The sequence below is a fragment of the Populus alba genome, chromosome 12, assembly GCF_005239225.2.
Source record: "Populus alba chromosome 12, ASM523922v2, whole genome shotgun sequence".
NCBI classification, from domain to species: Eukaryota; Viridiplantae; Streptophyta; class Magnoliopsida; order Malpighiales; family Salicaceae; genus Populus; species Populus alba.
Window position 1 is genome coordinate 8257114 of NC_133295.1, and position 16481 is coordinate 8273594.

Genomic DNA, 16481 nt, shown 5'->3' on the forward strand with positions numbered 1-16481 from the left:
ATTACTTTTATTTTTTTCTTGTTTAAGTTAGAAAATTAAATACTTGATAATTTTATTTTTCCTAGTTCATTTAAAATTTTTATTATTTTTCCTTTATTTTCAAGTTTTCTAGTTCATTTAGGTTGGAGTTTATATTTATTTAAAAATTTATAAACCTCGTAGAGAGACAAACTATTTAAAATAACATATTTGATAATAAAATTGCAAATTAGGATTTCTATGTTTTTTTTTAAAAAATATTTATGTTTTTGTGTTTGATGTTTTTTTTTTTCATGTTGATATACATCCAAATCCACCAATTCTATAAAACATATTGCAATTTATAACAATCATTTTTAGTAAGGAGTAAAAGCATTCTCATAATCCATAAATTTTACGAAATTTAATAGCAATATTTATAATAAAATGTTCATTAATTAAAATTATCAATGATTCATTTAACAGTAATAGAAAACCATAAAAATTTATTCATTGTCATCTTTGTTCTGACACTTAGTTGTTAACAAAAAATAATTTGTCTTTTTATATGAAAAATATAGGATTTCAATAAAATAAAGTTTAATTTATTTTTTTCAAAGTTAAATAAAATGAACTTTTTGATATTTATAACTATAATTGTAAAATGTGTCGCTCAAATATTTGGTATTTTAGTTTTTAAGCAATGAAATTCATTTTATTATTATAAAATTAAATGATATAATATGCATTCTCTCATTCGTAGATGATACAAAATTGAATAATAGTATATGCATCCTTTAAGGATAGTATACACTTTTTTTTATTTTAGATACTGGCAATGCTTCTTGTTTTTTTTCATTTGAGAAAAGTGGAGTAGTCTTTGATACAACCAATAATAAAATGACATATACATGAATAACTTTAGGATATGCATCCAAATTCACTAGTTTTATATAATATATACTGTAATTTCTAATCGTCTTTTTCAATAAGAAATAAAAAATTGTCTTAATCCATCAAATTTGCTAAATTAAGTAGCCATATTTGTAGTAAAATGTTAATTGCTTGAAGTGACCAATTATTACTATAACAACAATAGGAATCCACAAAATTTATTTATTGGCAATGTTTAACAACATATCATGATTTTTTAAATATTAAAAAAGTTATATGTAATTTGACTTAACATTTTAGTTACTAATTTTTTAGTGTAATTATTATCTTTTCATCAATAGTGTTTCGATTTAGATATTTCAGTATGACACGTCTGCTCTATTAAACCATATATGTTATCAACACCATAATTATTGATAATTTAAATAAAATTTAAATATTTTTTTTAAATTTCATTCCATCGTGTGCAATAATTTTACATTCAGTACTATTTGAGAATATATAAAATATTTTTCCTAACTCACCTAAGATGATGAATCATTTTTAATTACTCAAATATCTTCATATAATTTATATTATATCCAATAACTACTCACTTTGTACCCTTAATCGAGGTAACAAATTGTCTAAATTAAAGCATAACATTCTTTATATAATATAACTTAGTGATTTAAAGTTTAAGGATTATTTGTATAGCTGTCACATGAGTCTTCGAGTCTTTTTATAAATATATGTGAATTCTCAATATAAAATCTTCATTTAAATCAATTCAGTATACATGTCATTTGATAAAAAAACTATATTTTAACTCTAATAATCCCTCATATCTCAACTTATGATAATAACCATTTTCTTTCATGAAATAACATAATATATATTGACTTCAATAATTTTGATTAATATTCAATTTTAATAGAGTATTAAGTATAAATATTTATAAATAATACTTTAATATAATAAAAATCTTCATAATTGTAATTATAACTACTTTATAATATTATCTGCAAAGTATTTTTATCCCAAAAAATTTTATCTTTATTTTATACTCATTAATTAAACATAAATAGATAATAAAGATAAAAAAAATATTTTTATTAATAATCAATATATTTTACACAAACAATAGTTTTATATCGAATTAACTAATTCACTATAAAACATATATATTAACATTACATCCAAATTCACTAGTTGTATATAAAACAAATTGTAATTTCTAACTCGGTATGAAGTAAAATCTTTCACAAGCTCCATAAGTAGTGATATTTGTTATAAAGTATTAATTGCATCGAGTGATCAATGATTCCTTTTACATCAATAGGAAACTATAATAACATATTATTGTCAATCTTTTAATGACACTTAGTTATCAACAGAAAACACTTGTTTTTTTATATAAAAAATTTAGAATTTAAATAAAATAAAATTTATTTTATTTGTTTCAAAATCAAATAAAACTGAATTTTTATTTAATTGAAGCCTATATATATTTATTAATCTAGATAAATTAATTTGAATTCAGAATTAACCATTAAAAAGGAGCTGGTAAAATGAAATTGAGTAAAAAAGTGCACAATTAAATTTTATATAAATACAAGTTTATTTAAGCTATATAGAACTTTTGTTTTAATCTTTATGATAAATTTTATATATAAAAAAATTGAAAAAGAAATCAAACAACAAATTTGCAAACTACAAAAAAATAAATTAGGTATATACATAAAGCAATATAAAAAAATAAATTAAAAAAAACTAAATCATACTTTACTTGTTAATGTGTAAATTAAATAATATAGCATAAAGAGATAATTGTTGTAAAAATTGCAAGCTTATCCTTCAAACAAAATTTGCCCTTCAATTGATGTAAGTAACAGATACAAATTAATTCATAGAATTCAATACTATTTATGTTTGTGTTTATACTTTTCAACGTCAACCTAAATAAATTTTAAAATATGATACCTATCTGTTTCAATTAGTGGTTTGAATTTCTAATCTAAGATGAAGATTTGGCTGGTTAGTTAGACTTTATCAATCTCAACAGAATGTTTAGTGGGGTTCAGTATGCCTTGTCATATATTTTTTTTAAAACGATGTTGTCACAAAATTAAATAAAAAAGGAAGCAAAATTTTAATCCTTTGCTGGATCAAATTCAAAAGATTTTATTTATTTTTCTTCAGGAAAAAAAAAAAGAGCAAAAAAAAAACGAAGCTTAGTTTGTATCGAACTCGTAATTTATCGCGATATATTGTCGGCGTATCGACAATCATATTAAATGTACCCGAAATCAGCAACCACTGTGCCCCACAAAATGGCCGCCCCCAAAGACCGCCACGTTTTACTTCTCGACGGCGAGATCAGGTGCCACGTCATGGAAAATTAATTCCAGTGGACCCATGCGTATCGGCGTTCAGCTGGCGAGCATTTTAGTGGCTGAAATGTAAGTGTAGAGTTAACCAGAGTCAACAGGTAAACCACAGTCAACTATAACCATAGTTAGATAAATAAGGGAAGAAAAGGAAGTCTGAATCTATCTAAAAAACGTGTGGAAAGTGACGAGGCAGGCGGTGTTTACCGGTTCGCACCATGAGTCCATGACACAATAGATCTTCCTTTTCTCTCTCTACTCTCCACCACTCCACATTTTGTTTGCTGCTTTTGTCTTTAATTACCACTATATAGTTGTTTTTTTTTTTTTTTTAATATTGTTATTGTTGTTGTTTACTACATCATTTTTTCTCCTTAATCGCCGCCGACCAAGAAGAAAAATAGTCGAGATCGTGGAGAGATTTGTTCAATTTTTTTTTATTGATCTGAAGGAAATTGAGATTTATATGTTTTTTTTTCAGTTTTGGATCTCCAAGGTTTTGATTACAGTTACCGATCCTGCATTGTTGGAAATTAACAATAATACAAAAAAACAGAAGAGGAAAGGCAGGTCGTTTTGAATGGGTGATAAATGTGCAGAATAGAGAGAAAGTGTGGGGGAGGAGGAGGAGAGAAAGATAAGGAGACTATGGGGGTAGTTAAAGGAGTGGAAAAGATTAGGAGCAGTATATCAAGGCCGTCTTCAAAAATGAAGCTGTGGATGATAAGGGCAACGACGTCGGTTTTGTTGTGGACTTGTGTGGTTCAATTGACGACGATCGGTGAGATGTGGGGTCCTAGGGTTTTGAAAGGTTGGCCTTCTTGTTGGCCTCCCCAATCTGTCTCTGCCGCCTTGCAAGAGAATGTTCCTACTGTCCCCGCTCGCGTTTTGCCACCAAAGAGTCAGTCCTTTTTAGTTATAAGTGATTTATTTATTTGTCTTTTGAGAATATGATTTCTGAATTCTATTGTTTGTTTTGATAGTGGTAAGAGAACAAGGAAGTTAGAGATTCTTCTCATGATTTAGTGGAAAAATGCATTTTTTTCTTCTTTCTGTTTCGTTTTGTCAAAAGTTGGCTTGCTTGCTTGCATTTGATAAAGAAATGTTTGTGCAAGTTATCCATATTTGTGAAATAATAAAACTATGAAAAACTTCTTTGCATCTGATGCCTTCCTTCTAGTCTCAGCGGTTTGGAATAAAATTATGTGTGGGATTTATTTTTTCCATCTATATATTTGTTTTTAGCATGTGATCATACTCTGCTTAACACCAGTGGCATTTGTTGACTGATGTGTTCCATCTGTTGGCATTAGGGGTTTATAAGAACAATGGATACTTGATGGTCTCGTGCAATGGAGGTCTCAATCAAATGAGAGCAGCGGTGGGTGGCTGCAACTTTGCTGAGAATTTGCATATTTGCGGTTCTGATATTACAGTGACGATCTCGTTTCTGCATTTGCCTGTTATTATTTTCATAGCTTTGTTTCTGTGCCTTGCAGATATGTGATATGGTTGCTATCGCGAGATATTTGAATGTTACGCTTATAGTACCAGAGCTGGATAAAACCTCTTTTTGGGCTGATCCCAGGTATGTAACTCATAGTTTGTATTTGAAGTTTCCAACTGTTTTCAGCTTTAGAGAAATCTATATCATTAAGTACACCTCTATTCTGGGATTGGAAATATACATCTTACCTTTTAATGAATATCTTTGATCCATCAGCGAGTTCCAAGACATATTTGATGTGGAGCATTTTATCACATCATTGAGAGATGAGGTCCGGATATTGAAGGAATTGCCTCCTAGGTTGAAGCAGAGAGTGGAACTGGGGATGACTTATACCATGCCACCAGTTAGTTGGTCTGATATTTCTTACTATCATAACCAGGTTAGCACATTGTTGTTGTTTTTGGTTCTGGCATTTTTGCAAGGTTGCCATGTCTCTTGGAAGTGCATATTGCCATTTCCATCAGCTAGCTCAAATTGTAGGCACTTGCAAAGGTTTCCTAGTTGCCTAGTATTGTTGTTAATTTAAGTGCTGTCTATTTATTTTGCTCAGCGGTATCTTTCTGATGTGTTGTATGCAGATTCTTCCTTTGATAAAAAAGTACAAAGTTGTACATCTAAATAGAACTGACGCTCGGCTTGCCAATAATCGCCAGCCTTTAGAGCTGCAGAAGTTGCGCTGCCGTGTGAATTATAGCTCTCTGAGATTCACCACTCAAATAGAGGAGTTGGGCAAGAGGGTTATAAAGCTTTTGAGGCAAAATGGTCCCTTCTTGGTGCTTCACCTTCGATATGAAATGGATATGCTGGCATTTTCCGGCTGTAGTCAAGGCTGCAACAATGAAGAGGTGGAAGAATTGACAAGAATGAGGTAATCTATGCATAATTCTTTATCAGCTCTTTGGCTTCAAGTAGACTGAAATATTTATTTGATCCTTGGTCCACATATTCTCATTTTCTCATATGAACAGATATGCTTATCCTTGGTGGAAAGAAAAAATAATAAATTCGGACTTGAAGAGGAAAGATGGGTTGTGTCCTTTGACTCCTGAGGAAACAGCTCTCACTTTGAGGGCACTGGACATTGATCCGAATATGCAGGTTTATATTGCAGCTGGTGAAATATACGGGGGTGAAAGGAGAATGTCAAGTCTTGCGTCAGCTTATCCAAAACTGGTTGGTAGATGAAAGCTGAAATCAACTGTTTACACCTGAGATAGTTGTTTGTCAACATCTGTTTACAGGTACCTTTGGTTTTTGAAACAGGTCAGAAAGGAAACACTGTTGGAACCATCAGACCTTAGGTACTTCCAGAATCACTCATCTCAAATGGCAGCATTGGATTATCTTGTTGCGTTGGAAAGTGATATTTTTGTCCCTACCTATGATGGAAACATGGCTAAAGTTGTTGAAGGCCACCGCAGGTATTTTTTGTCTGACAGTTTCTTCTTTTCGGTTCATGTATTATAACAAAGGTCATTCATGTTAATGCATTGGTTTCTTTGGCCTCAGAAAAATGTTTTTGGAATTCAAAAGCCTTCAACAAATATTAACTTTCAAATTTTTCTTTGTCAGAGGACAAAAATGCATGTATGCCTCTTCATCCAGACAGAGTTAGTTCTTCTGGCTGTGAAATTATTACTGAACTTGTAATCCCGAGTTTTATTTAAATTTATGAACTTGTTATTGTTGTTTTTGGGAAGATTTTCATGTCAACTGAGGTAGGTTTTTGATGATTCTCTTCTTATGGCTTCCATGTAGTTTTTTTTTTGCTTAGTGGATTTAGCATTTTTGTGTCCGTGTGCAAAGTGAAAGCTCTTCTATCTTACACTGTATTACTGTGTGATGCCTCCTCAGATTCCTCGGCTTTAAGAAGACAATTTTATTGGATAGAAGGCTTTTGGTTGATCTAATAGATCGATACACTAATGGATCGCTGAACTGGGTTGAATTTTCATATGCTGTAAAAGAATCCCATTCTGATCGGATGGGGGGGCCAATGAAAAGGTTGGTGATCCCAGACAGGCCTAAAGAAGAGGATTACTTCTATTCAAACCCAGAAGAATGTTTGCAGTCATCAGAGGATCCGTTGAGTACATGATCTTTATTTGAAGAACTTGTGCCATTTATCTGCCCCACAGTCTAGCCGTTCTACCACAGATCAACCGCTTGTTCTCTACTAGGGGTCCAGCGATAGTGGAGTTTGTCTTCAAGAGGCAATTGAACTATAGGGTCTTGAACTTCAAGAAAGCAAGAGATGATCTGCGGAAGCAAAACCTAGGTTAGTGTTATAAAATATACGCAAATACTCCAATTCATGTATAGAAAGCTCCCCTGCCATTACAGGGCGATGCCAATTGACAAGACTGGGTTTGGGTTGTACACGGATGCAAATATAGTTGTGTTTCATCAGAACTGTCATCTCGTGGAAGGATAATCCCTTGTACTTCCATTTTCCTTTGGCATTTATTTGTTTCTTTTGGATCGTGTGCGATCTTGTAAGTTCCTAGCAAATATAACTTTATAGAATTTTTGCTCGTACCATGCTATGAAAGATCATTGCCACGCCTCTTCTATTAAGACTAATCATGCAGCAAATGTTCCCGGGCCCTAAGTGCGAATTATGTGCTGTGTGATGACTGGAATGCCCTGGATTCTCCTTGAGTGAATTATAAGCCTTCAAAAGACCGCTTTCCAGTTGGAATAATGTACGAATATTCGAGCTGATTTGATGCTGTTGTCTGCGTTTTGCATGTGATTGAACTTAACGAGTTTGGAGACCAAATGCAGCTTTCTCTAATCTCTTCAAATTCCACATCTGACAAGGATGATCCAGCCTATCCATCAAGGGGGTGTTTTCGGGAGTGCGGTTGTGTTTGGAGTGGAGTGGTTGGTTTTTCTATTTGGGTGGTTCGGTGCTGTTAATGTTTTTTTTTTTTTTTTAAATAAATTTATTTAAATTTTTTTTAAATTATTTTAATGTGTTATGTACAAAAAAAAATAATCTCTATTATTGTTCTAAACATCTTTTATATAAATTTTTTTGTACTTTTAAGTGTTAAGGATTTATTTAAAAGGAATAAAAGTTATTTTTTAAAGTGTTTTTTATTTAAAAATAATATATATATATATATATATATTTTTTTATTTTTTAAAATTTATTTTGGATATCAATAAATCAAAAAAATAAATAAATTTGAAGCTAAAAGAAAATTTTTTATAATCTTTTAAAAATATGAATGAACTGGAATGATAAACTAGAACTAAATCTGGTACTACAAGTTCTAGAATCTCTTTGCACTTAGGTTTAATAGCTTACTTTGTTGCATGTTTGAAGATACTTGAATATGAAGCGGTGGTCGGTGGTGGGGGTTGCATTGCCACCCAACTGTAGGATCCCCTGAATTTAAATATGCCAGGATGTTCATTCCTCCCTTTTGAGTTTTATTTTATGATAAATAAGGCAAGTGTCACTGGAAAATGGTGGTTGTGAATATGTGGTCGGTCACACTAAACACCGATTAGCGGGCATGTGGTCACCTTTGAGAATGATCTTATTCCTTTGCACTGAGTAGTGGGACTTCATGTGGCCACGCGGTGTGCAAGGGATTTGAAATATATGTAAATATTTGCAATATTTCACCGGATCCAATCCGTTTCTTAGCAGGTTCATGGATACAACAAATATGGATGGATGGGTTGAAAACTATTAAAAACAGATATTTCGGTCGGGTTTCATGCCCAAAAATTTAAAACCTGTTAAACGAGACCTCGTATATATTTATCCTAGGCACCATACTAAAATAACCCTAACCATACAAGAAATTTCCTCAGCACAACCCTAACCATACCCTAGCACAATTTCCATTATAAATACGAGACAAATAAAAACCTAGTTCCCACATCGCTTTCACTCATCAGATGTCTGAAGTCAAATCTTAAATCGAAAGCTGGTGCTCCAGTTTTGGTGCTCTTGTAGGGGCACATTTTTTTATCTTCCCTTTTTGAGCTATCAAATCCTTCCACAAATTAAGCACTCGGTCATTTTCCCCCCCTTCTTTTTTCGGGACTGCAATGTGTTGTTGAATGATAAATCGCCCATGTTTCCAAATTCAGAAAGTCAAATATACATACGACCGGGTATTTTTGTAGCTTTTCAAGTATTTGGGTTAGTATTTGTTGTCCTGTAGTGATTTTGAAGGCGACTCTTTTGTTCAATCTTTTCCATCTTGATTTTTTTTGTTAATTGGGTGGTGGATATTTTGAGGTGGCCATTATCAAGATATTGAACAGCTATTAGAGTTTTCTGCTTGTAATCATCCCATGTTTGTCACTTAGATTTTCAACTCAAAGCCTGCTGCAGGGTGTCATTTTGTTCTCCCTATAATTGTTGTCTTGTTTATTTTCTATTTTCTATATTAGAAAATATATTCTTGAATCGGCTGTATAATATATAATTATTAAATTTGGTCAAATCTAACAGCTTGAATTGATATTTTTTATAAGAGGTGTGCTTAAATGGAGTTTTTTTTTCCCCAAAGTATTTTGCAAGTTAATCGGATTAAACTTGAAAACTCAAGTAATTAATTTATGATCCGTTTGATGAAGTCAAAAAACTCAACTAGATCAACTTAAATATATATTTTTAAATTACTTTTAAAATATCATTTTATTTTTTTATTAAATTGTCTAAATAAAGATGTTAAAGATTTTTTAGATATTTTTTTGGGACAAACTCTGTTTACCCAGGAAACATCTTGAGTTTTATCTTTCAATATTTTAACCAACTTCTTATATCCAACGGGATTAGATGTTTAAAATTATCGGGTTCGTTCGGGTTCATAAATCAACAAACATGTTATGACGGTTTGAATATAAATTTTGGTTATAACCGACCTGATCCATGCACACCCCTACATTTCGCCCTCTAGAAATTGTGCATATCCCACTGGTTTACGACGGTGCACCATGTTTTTCTTATAGCAGTGAGCTTTTTCTACAAGCTTGTAGGCGGTGTCATATTGTTTGTGGAGGGAGACAGAGCATGGGAACTCGTTAAGGTTATTTTGCTAATAAAATTGCTTTTGCTGATCAAAGAACATTAACCTGGTAAATGGATAAAGTGATTTTCCAATGATAATGACGGGTTCTTGGAAAACTAGAAAAGGAACAAAAGTTGCTACTATGAAACAGATTGCTTTGGAGGCCCACCTGCTATAGTAAATTGACGGTGACTCAGATAAGATGGTGAAGGACAAAGACAGTCGCTGTTTTTTTTTTTTAAAAAAAGATCAAAAGAAAAACAAGATAAAGATGTTCAGTTAATTGATTATATTTCCATTTTGGTAACGATGAAATATATTATAGGTATCCTTATAATAAGGCTCCCACTTCAAATACAAACCCAATTACCAAACAAAGCCCATACGTGTCCAAGATACAGGAGTTGAGATGCTCCAAATCAACTAACCCTTTCAGTTCCCACCACTCGGCACCAACGCAAATCGAACTTCAAAATGGTAGCTACAAACCTGCAAGCTCACTACCCAATCACCCCAGCTCTGGAAGCTGAGCTTCTTCCTTCCCAGTTTACCAACCTTTACGTTGAAAAGACAGGTTTAGTAGATATTAGTTGGGATGTATGCGCTACATTGTGGATTAATATTTTTTATTTATAAAAATATAAAAAATTTAAAATTTAAAAATGTTTAATTTTTTTATATAAAAAAATCTAAGAGCTTGATGTCTGGCATTATAGCTGCACCTAAGGCTCTTGAGCCAAGAGTTGCAGCTAGACAGAAGAGCGTTGGGTGTTGTTGAAACGCTAGGCCCCAGGGATCTTGGGCCTGGCTGCAACAACAAACTCAAGAGCATTGGGTTTTACTACAATGCTAGACCTAATAGTAATATTTCTAATATTAATAATAATATTAAACTTGTCTTACTCAAGTTCTTATAGTTTTTAATAATTTCAAATCAAATTTATGATTTTTCTTTAATAGTAATAATATTTTATTTTAAATTTATTAATGATAATAATAGTAATTTTGAATTTTACCCTTCAAATCACATCTATGGTTGTTTTTTAATATTAATAATTTTTTTTAAATTTATTAATTATTCTATTAATAATAATATTTATAATACAAATAATAATATTAAACTTGTTTGAACCAAGTTTAAGTGGATCTGACTGCAATATCAGGTCCAAGAGTTTTAGGTCCTCCTTAAATGCCAGACTCAAGAGCCTTGGGTTCAGACGTCGGACCCTATAGTCTTGGGCCAGGAGGGGTTGCAAGACTCAGGTGACTTGGGTCTGCGCTTCTGCCACACCTAAGCAACTTGGGTAAGATGTCCTACCAAGCCCCAAATTTCTTCGATCTGGAAGGGGATACCGGACCCAAGTTAACAAAAACAACAACGACAATACTTGATTTTACTCTTCAAATCAATTTTTTTTTTGATAGTAATAATATTTATTTCAAATTTATTAACATTAATGAATTTAATAATATTAGTATTATTATTAATAATATTTAACTTGTTTGGCTCAAGTTCTTATAATTTTTAATCTCTTCAAATAAAATTTATGGTTTTTAATCGATACTAATAATTTTTTTTTCAAATTTATTAATGATGATGATAATAATAACAGTAATAATAATAATAATTTTTAATTTTACTCTTAAAATCAAATCTATGTTTTTCAAAATTAATAATTTTTTTTCAAATTTATTAATTATTATATTAATAATACTATAAATAATCATATTTACAATACATATAATATTATTTTAATAATAATATTAAACTTGCATGATTCAAGTTTAAGTGGGTATGACTGCAACACCAAGCCCATAAATATTAGGCTCCTTTAAACGTCAGATCCAAGAGTTTTGGATTTGGCTGCAACGCCGAACCCATTAGCCTTGGGTCCGGATGTTTGACCCAAGTGTCTGGGCCTTAACGCCATACTCAAGAGCCTTGTGTTAGGATGTTGACCCAATAGCTGTGGGTTCGTATGTTAGAACCAAGAGCCTTTGGTCTTGACACCGGACCTAAAAAATAAGGGCCCGGATGCCGGACCCTGAGCCTTGGGCTAGGTGGCTCTGCAAAACCCAGAAGACTTGGGTCTATGTCCTTGCCACACCCAAGTAACTTGGGTCAGACGTCCCTTTCTTGCCCCAAGTTTCTTAGGTGGTCTAGAAGAGGATGTCAAACCCAAGTTAACAATAACAATAACAATAACAATAACAATTGATTTTACCATTCAGATCAAATCCATGTTTTTTCCAATAGGAATAATATTTATTTCAAATTTAATAATATTTATAATATTAATAATAATTTTAAACTTGCCCGACCCAAGTTTTTATAGTTTTTTAATCTCTTCAAATAAAATTTATGGTTTTTCTTTGACAGTAATAATATATATATTTTAAATTTATTAATGATGGTGACGACGACGACGACGATAATAATAATAATAATAATAATTGTTATTATTTGTTTTCAAATTTTTTATTCTTTTATGTGGGGGTCTGTTGACACCATGCGTAGGTCAACAAACCTAGGCACGTGGGTCTGCTACCCATTCACGTGTGTTTGCAGACCCCGGTGCGTGGGCTTGTAGACCCAGGTGAGAGTGCATGCAAAGTCACGCGAGTGGGTCTGGCCCTAGCGCTTAGGGCATGACAACCCCAATGCCATGTGTCTGACAATTATACCATGCCTCAATGCCTGAGGCCCACAACCTTACCATGCCTCAATGCCTGAGGCCCACAACCTTACCATGCCCCATCAAAATCTGAATTGATCATTTTATCCCCAACCATGCTTTCAATATCAAATGCATCCGATAAAGAAGACAACCCCACCCCCCTGCATGCTTTGCAAGTTTATGTGATGACAACTATGCCATTACACAACTCAAATTTACAGTGATTTGTGTCTTGGTAAACAGTGGTGGGGCACTAAGCCCTTCCTAGGCCTGCAACCCCACTAAAATAGGAACTGACCATTTCTTCCCAACCATCCTTTAAATGCTAAATGCATCCCAATGAAAAGACAACTCTATCCACCTACAGTATTTGAAACTCTTTGTGGAAAGGGCAACTTTGCCATTACATTACTCCAATCGATAATGATTTGTGTCTGGATAAACAATAACATGGGTACTAAGCCTTTTTAGTATATTGTATAATATTGGATCTAGGGTGAATTTTTTATATAGTGAATTTTGGTTTAGTTTTTGAACTTATAAAACCAATACTCTTTTTCCCCTACTACCTGTGGGGTATTTTTTAGTTTAAAAGAAAAAAAGAAGAAGAAAAGAGCATGTGAATGTAATGTATCCATGATACAAGTGTATTATGATAGGTCCCACTCAACTCCACATGGCTATAATGTGACCTTATAAATAAAGTACACTTGAAGAACTTAATATCATGCAAGACATAAAGAGTGTGTTTGAAATTTTGGTAAAAAATATTTTTTAAAGTGATATTTACTTGTAAATATATTAAAATAATTTTTTTAAGATTTATTTTTGACATCAGTGCAACAAAACAATTCAAAAATATTTTTTTTAAAAAATTAATTTTAATACATACATACATACATACATACATACATACATACATACATAAACATTAATACACCAACCTTTAAAGCTATTATTTCCTAGTGATGATTAACAATTTTAGAGGGCATGAAGACTGATTTTATATCCATGACTCTATGCAAGTGATTTTATATCCATAACTCTATGCAAGTTGACAAGAATCATAACTATACAAACAATCATAAGTCCTAAGATAAAGGATTCTGAATTTAATCTTCTTCAATCTTTTTCTTCATTCTTAGCACATTCAAGCTCCGCGACACACACCACATTAACTTTTTAGGCTTTTCTCACCATTCATTTTCTATCTTAAACATGGGAGGATCTCCAACCTTTTAAAGAGACTTGTTTTGCAAGAGCTTTAGCCCACCATTCCTTATTTTAGTTGTGAAAAAAGACCCATATCTTTGTAGAGGTTTCTTGATTTTATTAGAATCAATTGAAGTTGTATTCAATATTAAACTTTAATGACTATAATATAGTTGTTTGAAGCTATAAGACAATTAACATTCAAATTCATAAAAAAATCCGAGGATGTGAAAGTAAGTTACTTTACATATTATAAGCTCAGATTATGTTATATGTTCAAAGTTATGTTAATTTGAATGTACCAAAATGTTAATAACAAAAACATAGAAATAGTAAAAAATTTAAGTTTTAATTTTTTTTTCAAGGGGAACTGCTTGGTATCATTTTGTTTTATGTTTTTCTTTAAAATAAAAACATTTAAGAAATTTTTTAGTTGCCCTTTTTTCATGAAAGAAAAATGAACTTTCTAATCATATACTTTAGGTTATTAGCATAATGCTCATGTTTGGCATAATAGCTCTATCTCTTACTCAGGCTTAGTTCAACCCTTAAACACTTCAATCCCAAGCTCAATCAGACTCCTATATTTTCAAGACCCAATTCTAGCTCTATGCTTTGTTAGGTTTCTCAAAACTATCACATGAAAAATGATAACTTTATTTTATTTTTCTTTGGGAGTCCTAAGGATCTTGTTAAATAATTTAAGATTGTTTAGATTTTATCTGAAAAATACCTTAAAATTAGATATTATTTTTGAGGTTTAATCATCTTTTTTCAAGGTTGAATTGTTGCAAATCACAAACTATCCAAATTTCCAGCTTTGAACAATAATATACACAAGTTACTAATGAGAAATCTCTTAAAATCCTTTTAAAAGAGAGGAATCACTATGTTTTTGAGTGTTATCTCTCTCTCTCTCTCTCTCTTAATGTTCTTAGGTGTTTCTTGGTACCATATGTTCTATAACATACTTCACTCTCTAAAAATACGAGTCATAATATTCTATTTAGCATCTTATTATTAACAACCTTATAAATGATAAAATCTCACTTTGTTCTCAGAAAAATATTATATATATTATTTCATGATAATTTTAGAAATTTATTCAATCAAGTTCGTACTTTATTTTTCTAGGTCTATAATTGTAATTCCATATATTAATTATATTACAGTCTTCAATTTTAAAAACTTATTTACAATTAAGTTACACTTGATTAATCATCCAAATTTAATTTTTGATCAATTGCTCTTATGTGTGAGAGCCATTAGGTCCCTAATAAATTGATGTAAATATAAATTATAATCTTAAATAAAATAGAATTAAATAATTTAATTTATTATCAACTCAATGAAATGATTGATTTATATTTAAATATCAAGTGCAATATCTAGCAATGTGATACGATCACCTAAAAATTTAAAAGGTCATATATGATTTGACTTTACATTTTAATGATAAGTTTCTTAGTGTAATTATTATTCTTTATTAAGAATGTTCTAATTTAAACATTGTAGCATTGGGTATGTCTCCTCTGTCAAATCATGTTTTTTCCTAAGCCTATAGTCACTGATGTTTTGAATATGATTTGAATATCTTTTCATATCTCATTCCTCCTTACACAATAATTTCATAATCAATAATATTCAAGAATATATGGAACATTTTTTCTAATTTTGCTATGATGATGAATTCTCTCTTAATCATTTAAATACCTTCATATAGTTCATAAATATGATGATGAATTCTCTCATTCCTCCTTACCCAATATCTACCTGTTTATTAACCTTGATTAGGATAACATGTAGTCAGGATCGAAACATTACATTTTCTATATAAGATAACCTAGTGATCTCAAGTCTAATGATTATTTGTATAATTATCACGTGAGCCTTTTCATAGAACAAGAGATGTCTCATTATAAAATTATCATATGGGTTAGTTTAGTGTACATGTCATCTTACAAACAACTATATATTAGTTTTAGGAATCTCTTACATCTCAACTTATGATAACAATTGTTTCATTTTATAAAGGAAAGAAACAAAATATGCACAATCTCAACAAATTCAATTAATATCCAGTCTTAATGGAGTATCGACCATGGACATTTAGGAACAACGCTTTAATGCAATAAGGATCTTATAATTATAACAATTTTATAATTTTCTTTTTGATTTTTTTTCTTGAGGAATTAATCTTTATTCTAGAATAATTAATCAAACATAAATGAATATTAAAGATAAATAATGCTTTTGTTAATAATAAATATGTTTTGCATGAATAAAGTCAATGCCACATGTAACTAACTGATTGAATATAAAACATGTATAATAATAATCTTCCACTTGTACTAAAGCTAATCATTCATATATCTAATACGATATTGCTTTATAAGATGATCATATTTATATCGAGTTAGTGTAGTGGGTACTTGCTTTATTTTTACATCTTTTCTTTTTATGATTTCTTTAATCAAGTAGAATTATCTAAGTAGATGTTTGGATCGTTGATGAGACCTTGATTTTTTTGCTTGTGAAATGGCTCTATTATTATCATAGTACAAAGCTACGAGATCAACAATGCTAAGAACCATACCTAGTTTAGTGATGAACTATTTGATCCAACAATCCTTTTTGTCACCTCAGATATAGAGATGTATTGAATTTCGATTGTAAAACTTGTTATGGTCTTTTGTTTAGAACTCTTCTAACTCATAGTACCACCATTTAAACTAGAAACATATCTTGACTGAGATTTGCTATTATCAATGCTTGATTAAAAACTAGCATATGAAGAACCATGAATTGCTAGTTCATATCC

The 16481-nt window shown here is 31.1% G+C and overlaps 1 protein-coding gene across 1 annotated transcript; it reads left to right on the plus strand.

Moving 5' to 3' along the window:
• Positions 1 to 3379: 3379 nt before the first annotated feature.
• Positions 3380 to 7266, plus strand: LOC118028980 (rhamnogalacturonan I rhamnosyltransferase 1). The gene is made up of 8 exons (XM_035032736.2): positions 3380 to 4122; positions 4535 to 4602; positions 4721 to 4809; positions 4945 to 5110; positions 5310 to 5599; positions 5700 to 5904; positions 5995 to 6152; positions 6586 to 7266. The coding sequence occupies exons 1-8, from the start codon at positions 3813 to 3815 to the stop codon at positions 6827 to 6829; spliced, it is 1530 nt and encodes a 509-aa protein (XP_034888627.1). The 5' UTR covers positions 3380 to 3812; the 3' UTR covers positions 6830 to 7266.
• Positions 7267 to 16481: the final 9215 nt, after the last annotated feature.

Coding starts and splice junctions, on each gene's coding strand:
- LOC118028980 (XM_035032736.2), top strand. CDS start 3,813: ATGTGCAGAATAGAGAGAAAGTGTGGGGGAGGAGGAGGAGAGAAAGAT. Junction 4,123..4,534: donor TCGCGTTTTGCCACCAAAGA/GTCAGTCCTTTT, acceptor TGTTGGCATTAG/GGGTTTATAAGAACAATGGA. Junction 4,603..4,720: donor TCAATCAAATGAGAGCAGCG/GTGGGTGGCTGC, acceptor TGTGCCTTGCAG/ATATGTGATATGGTTGCTAT.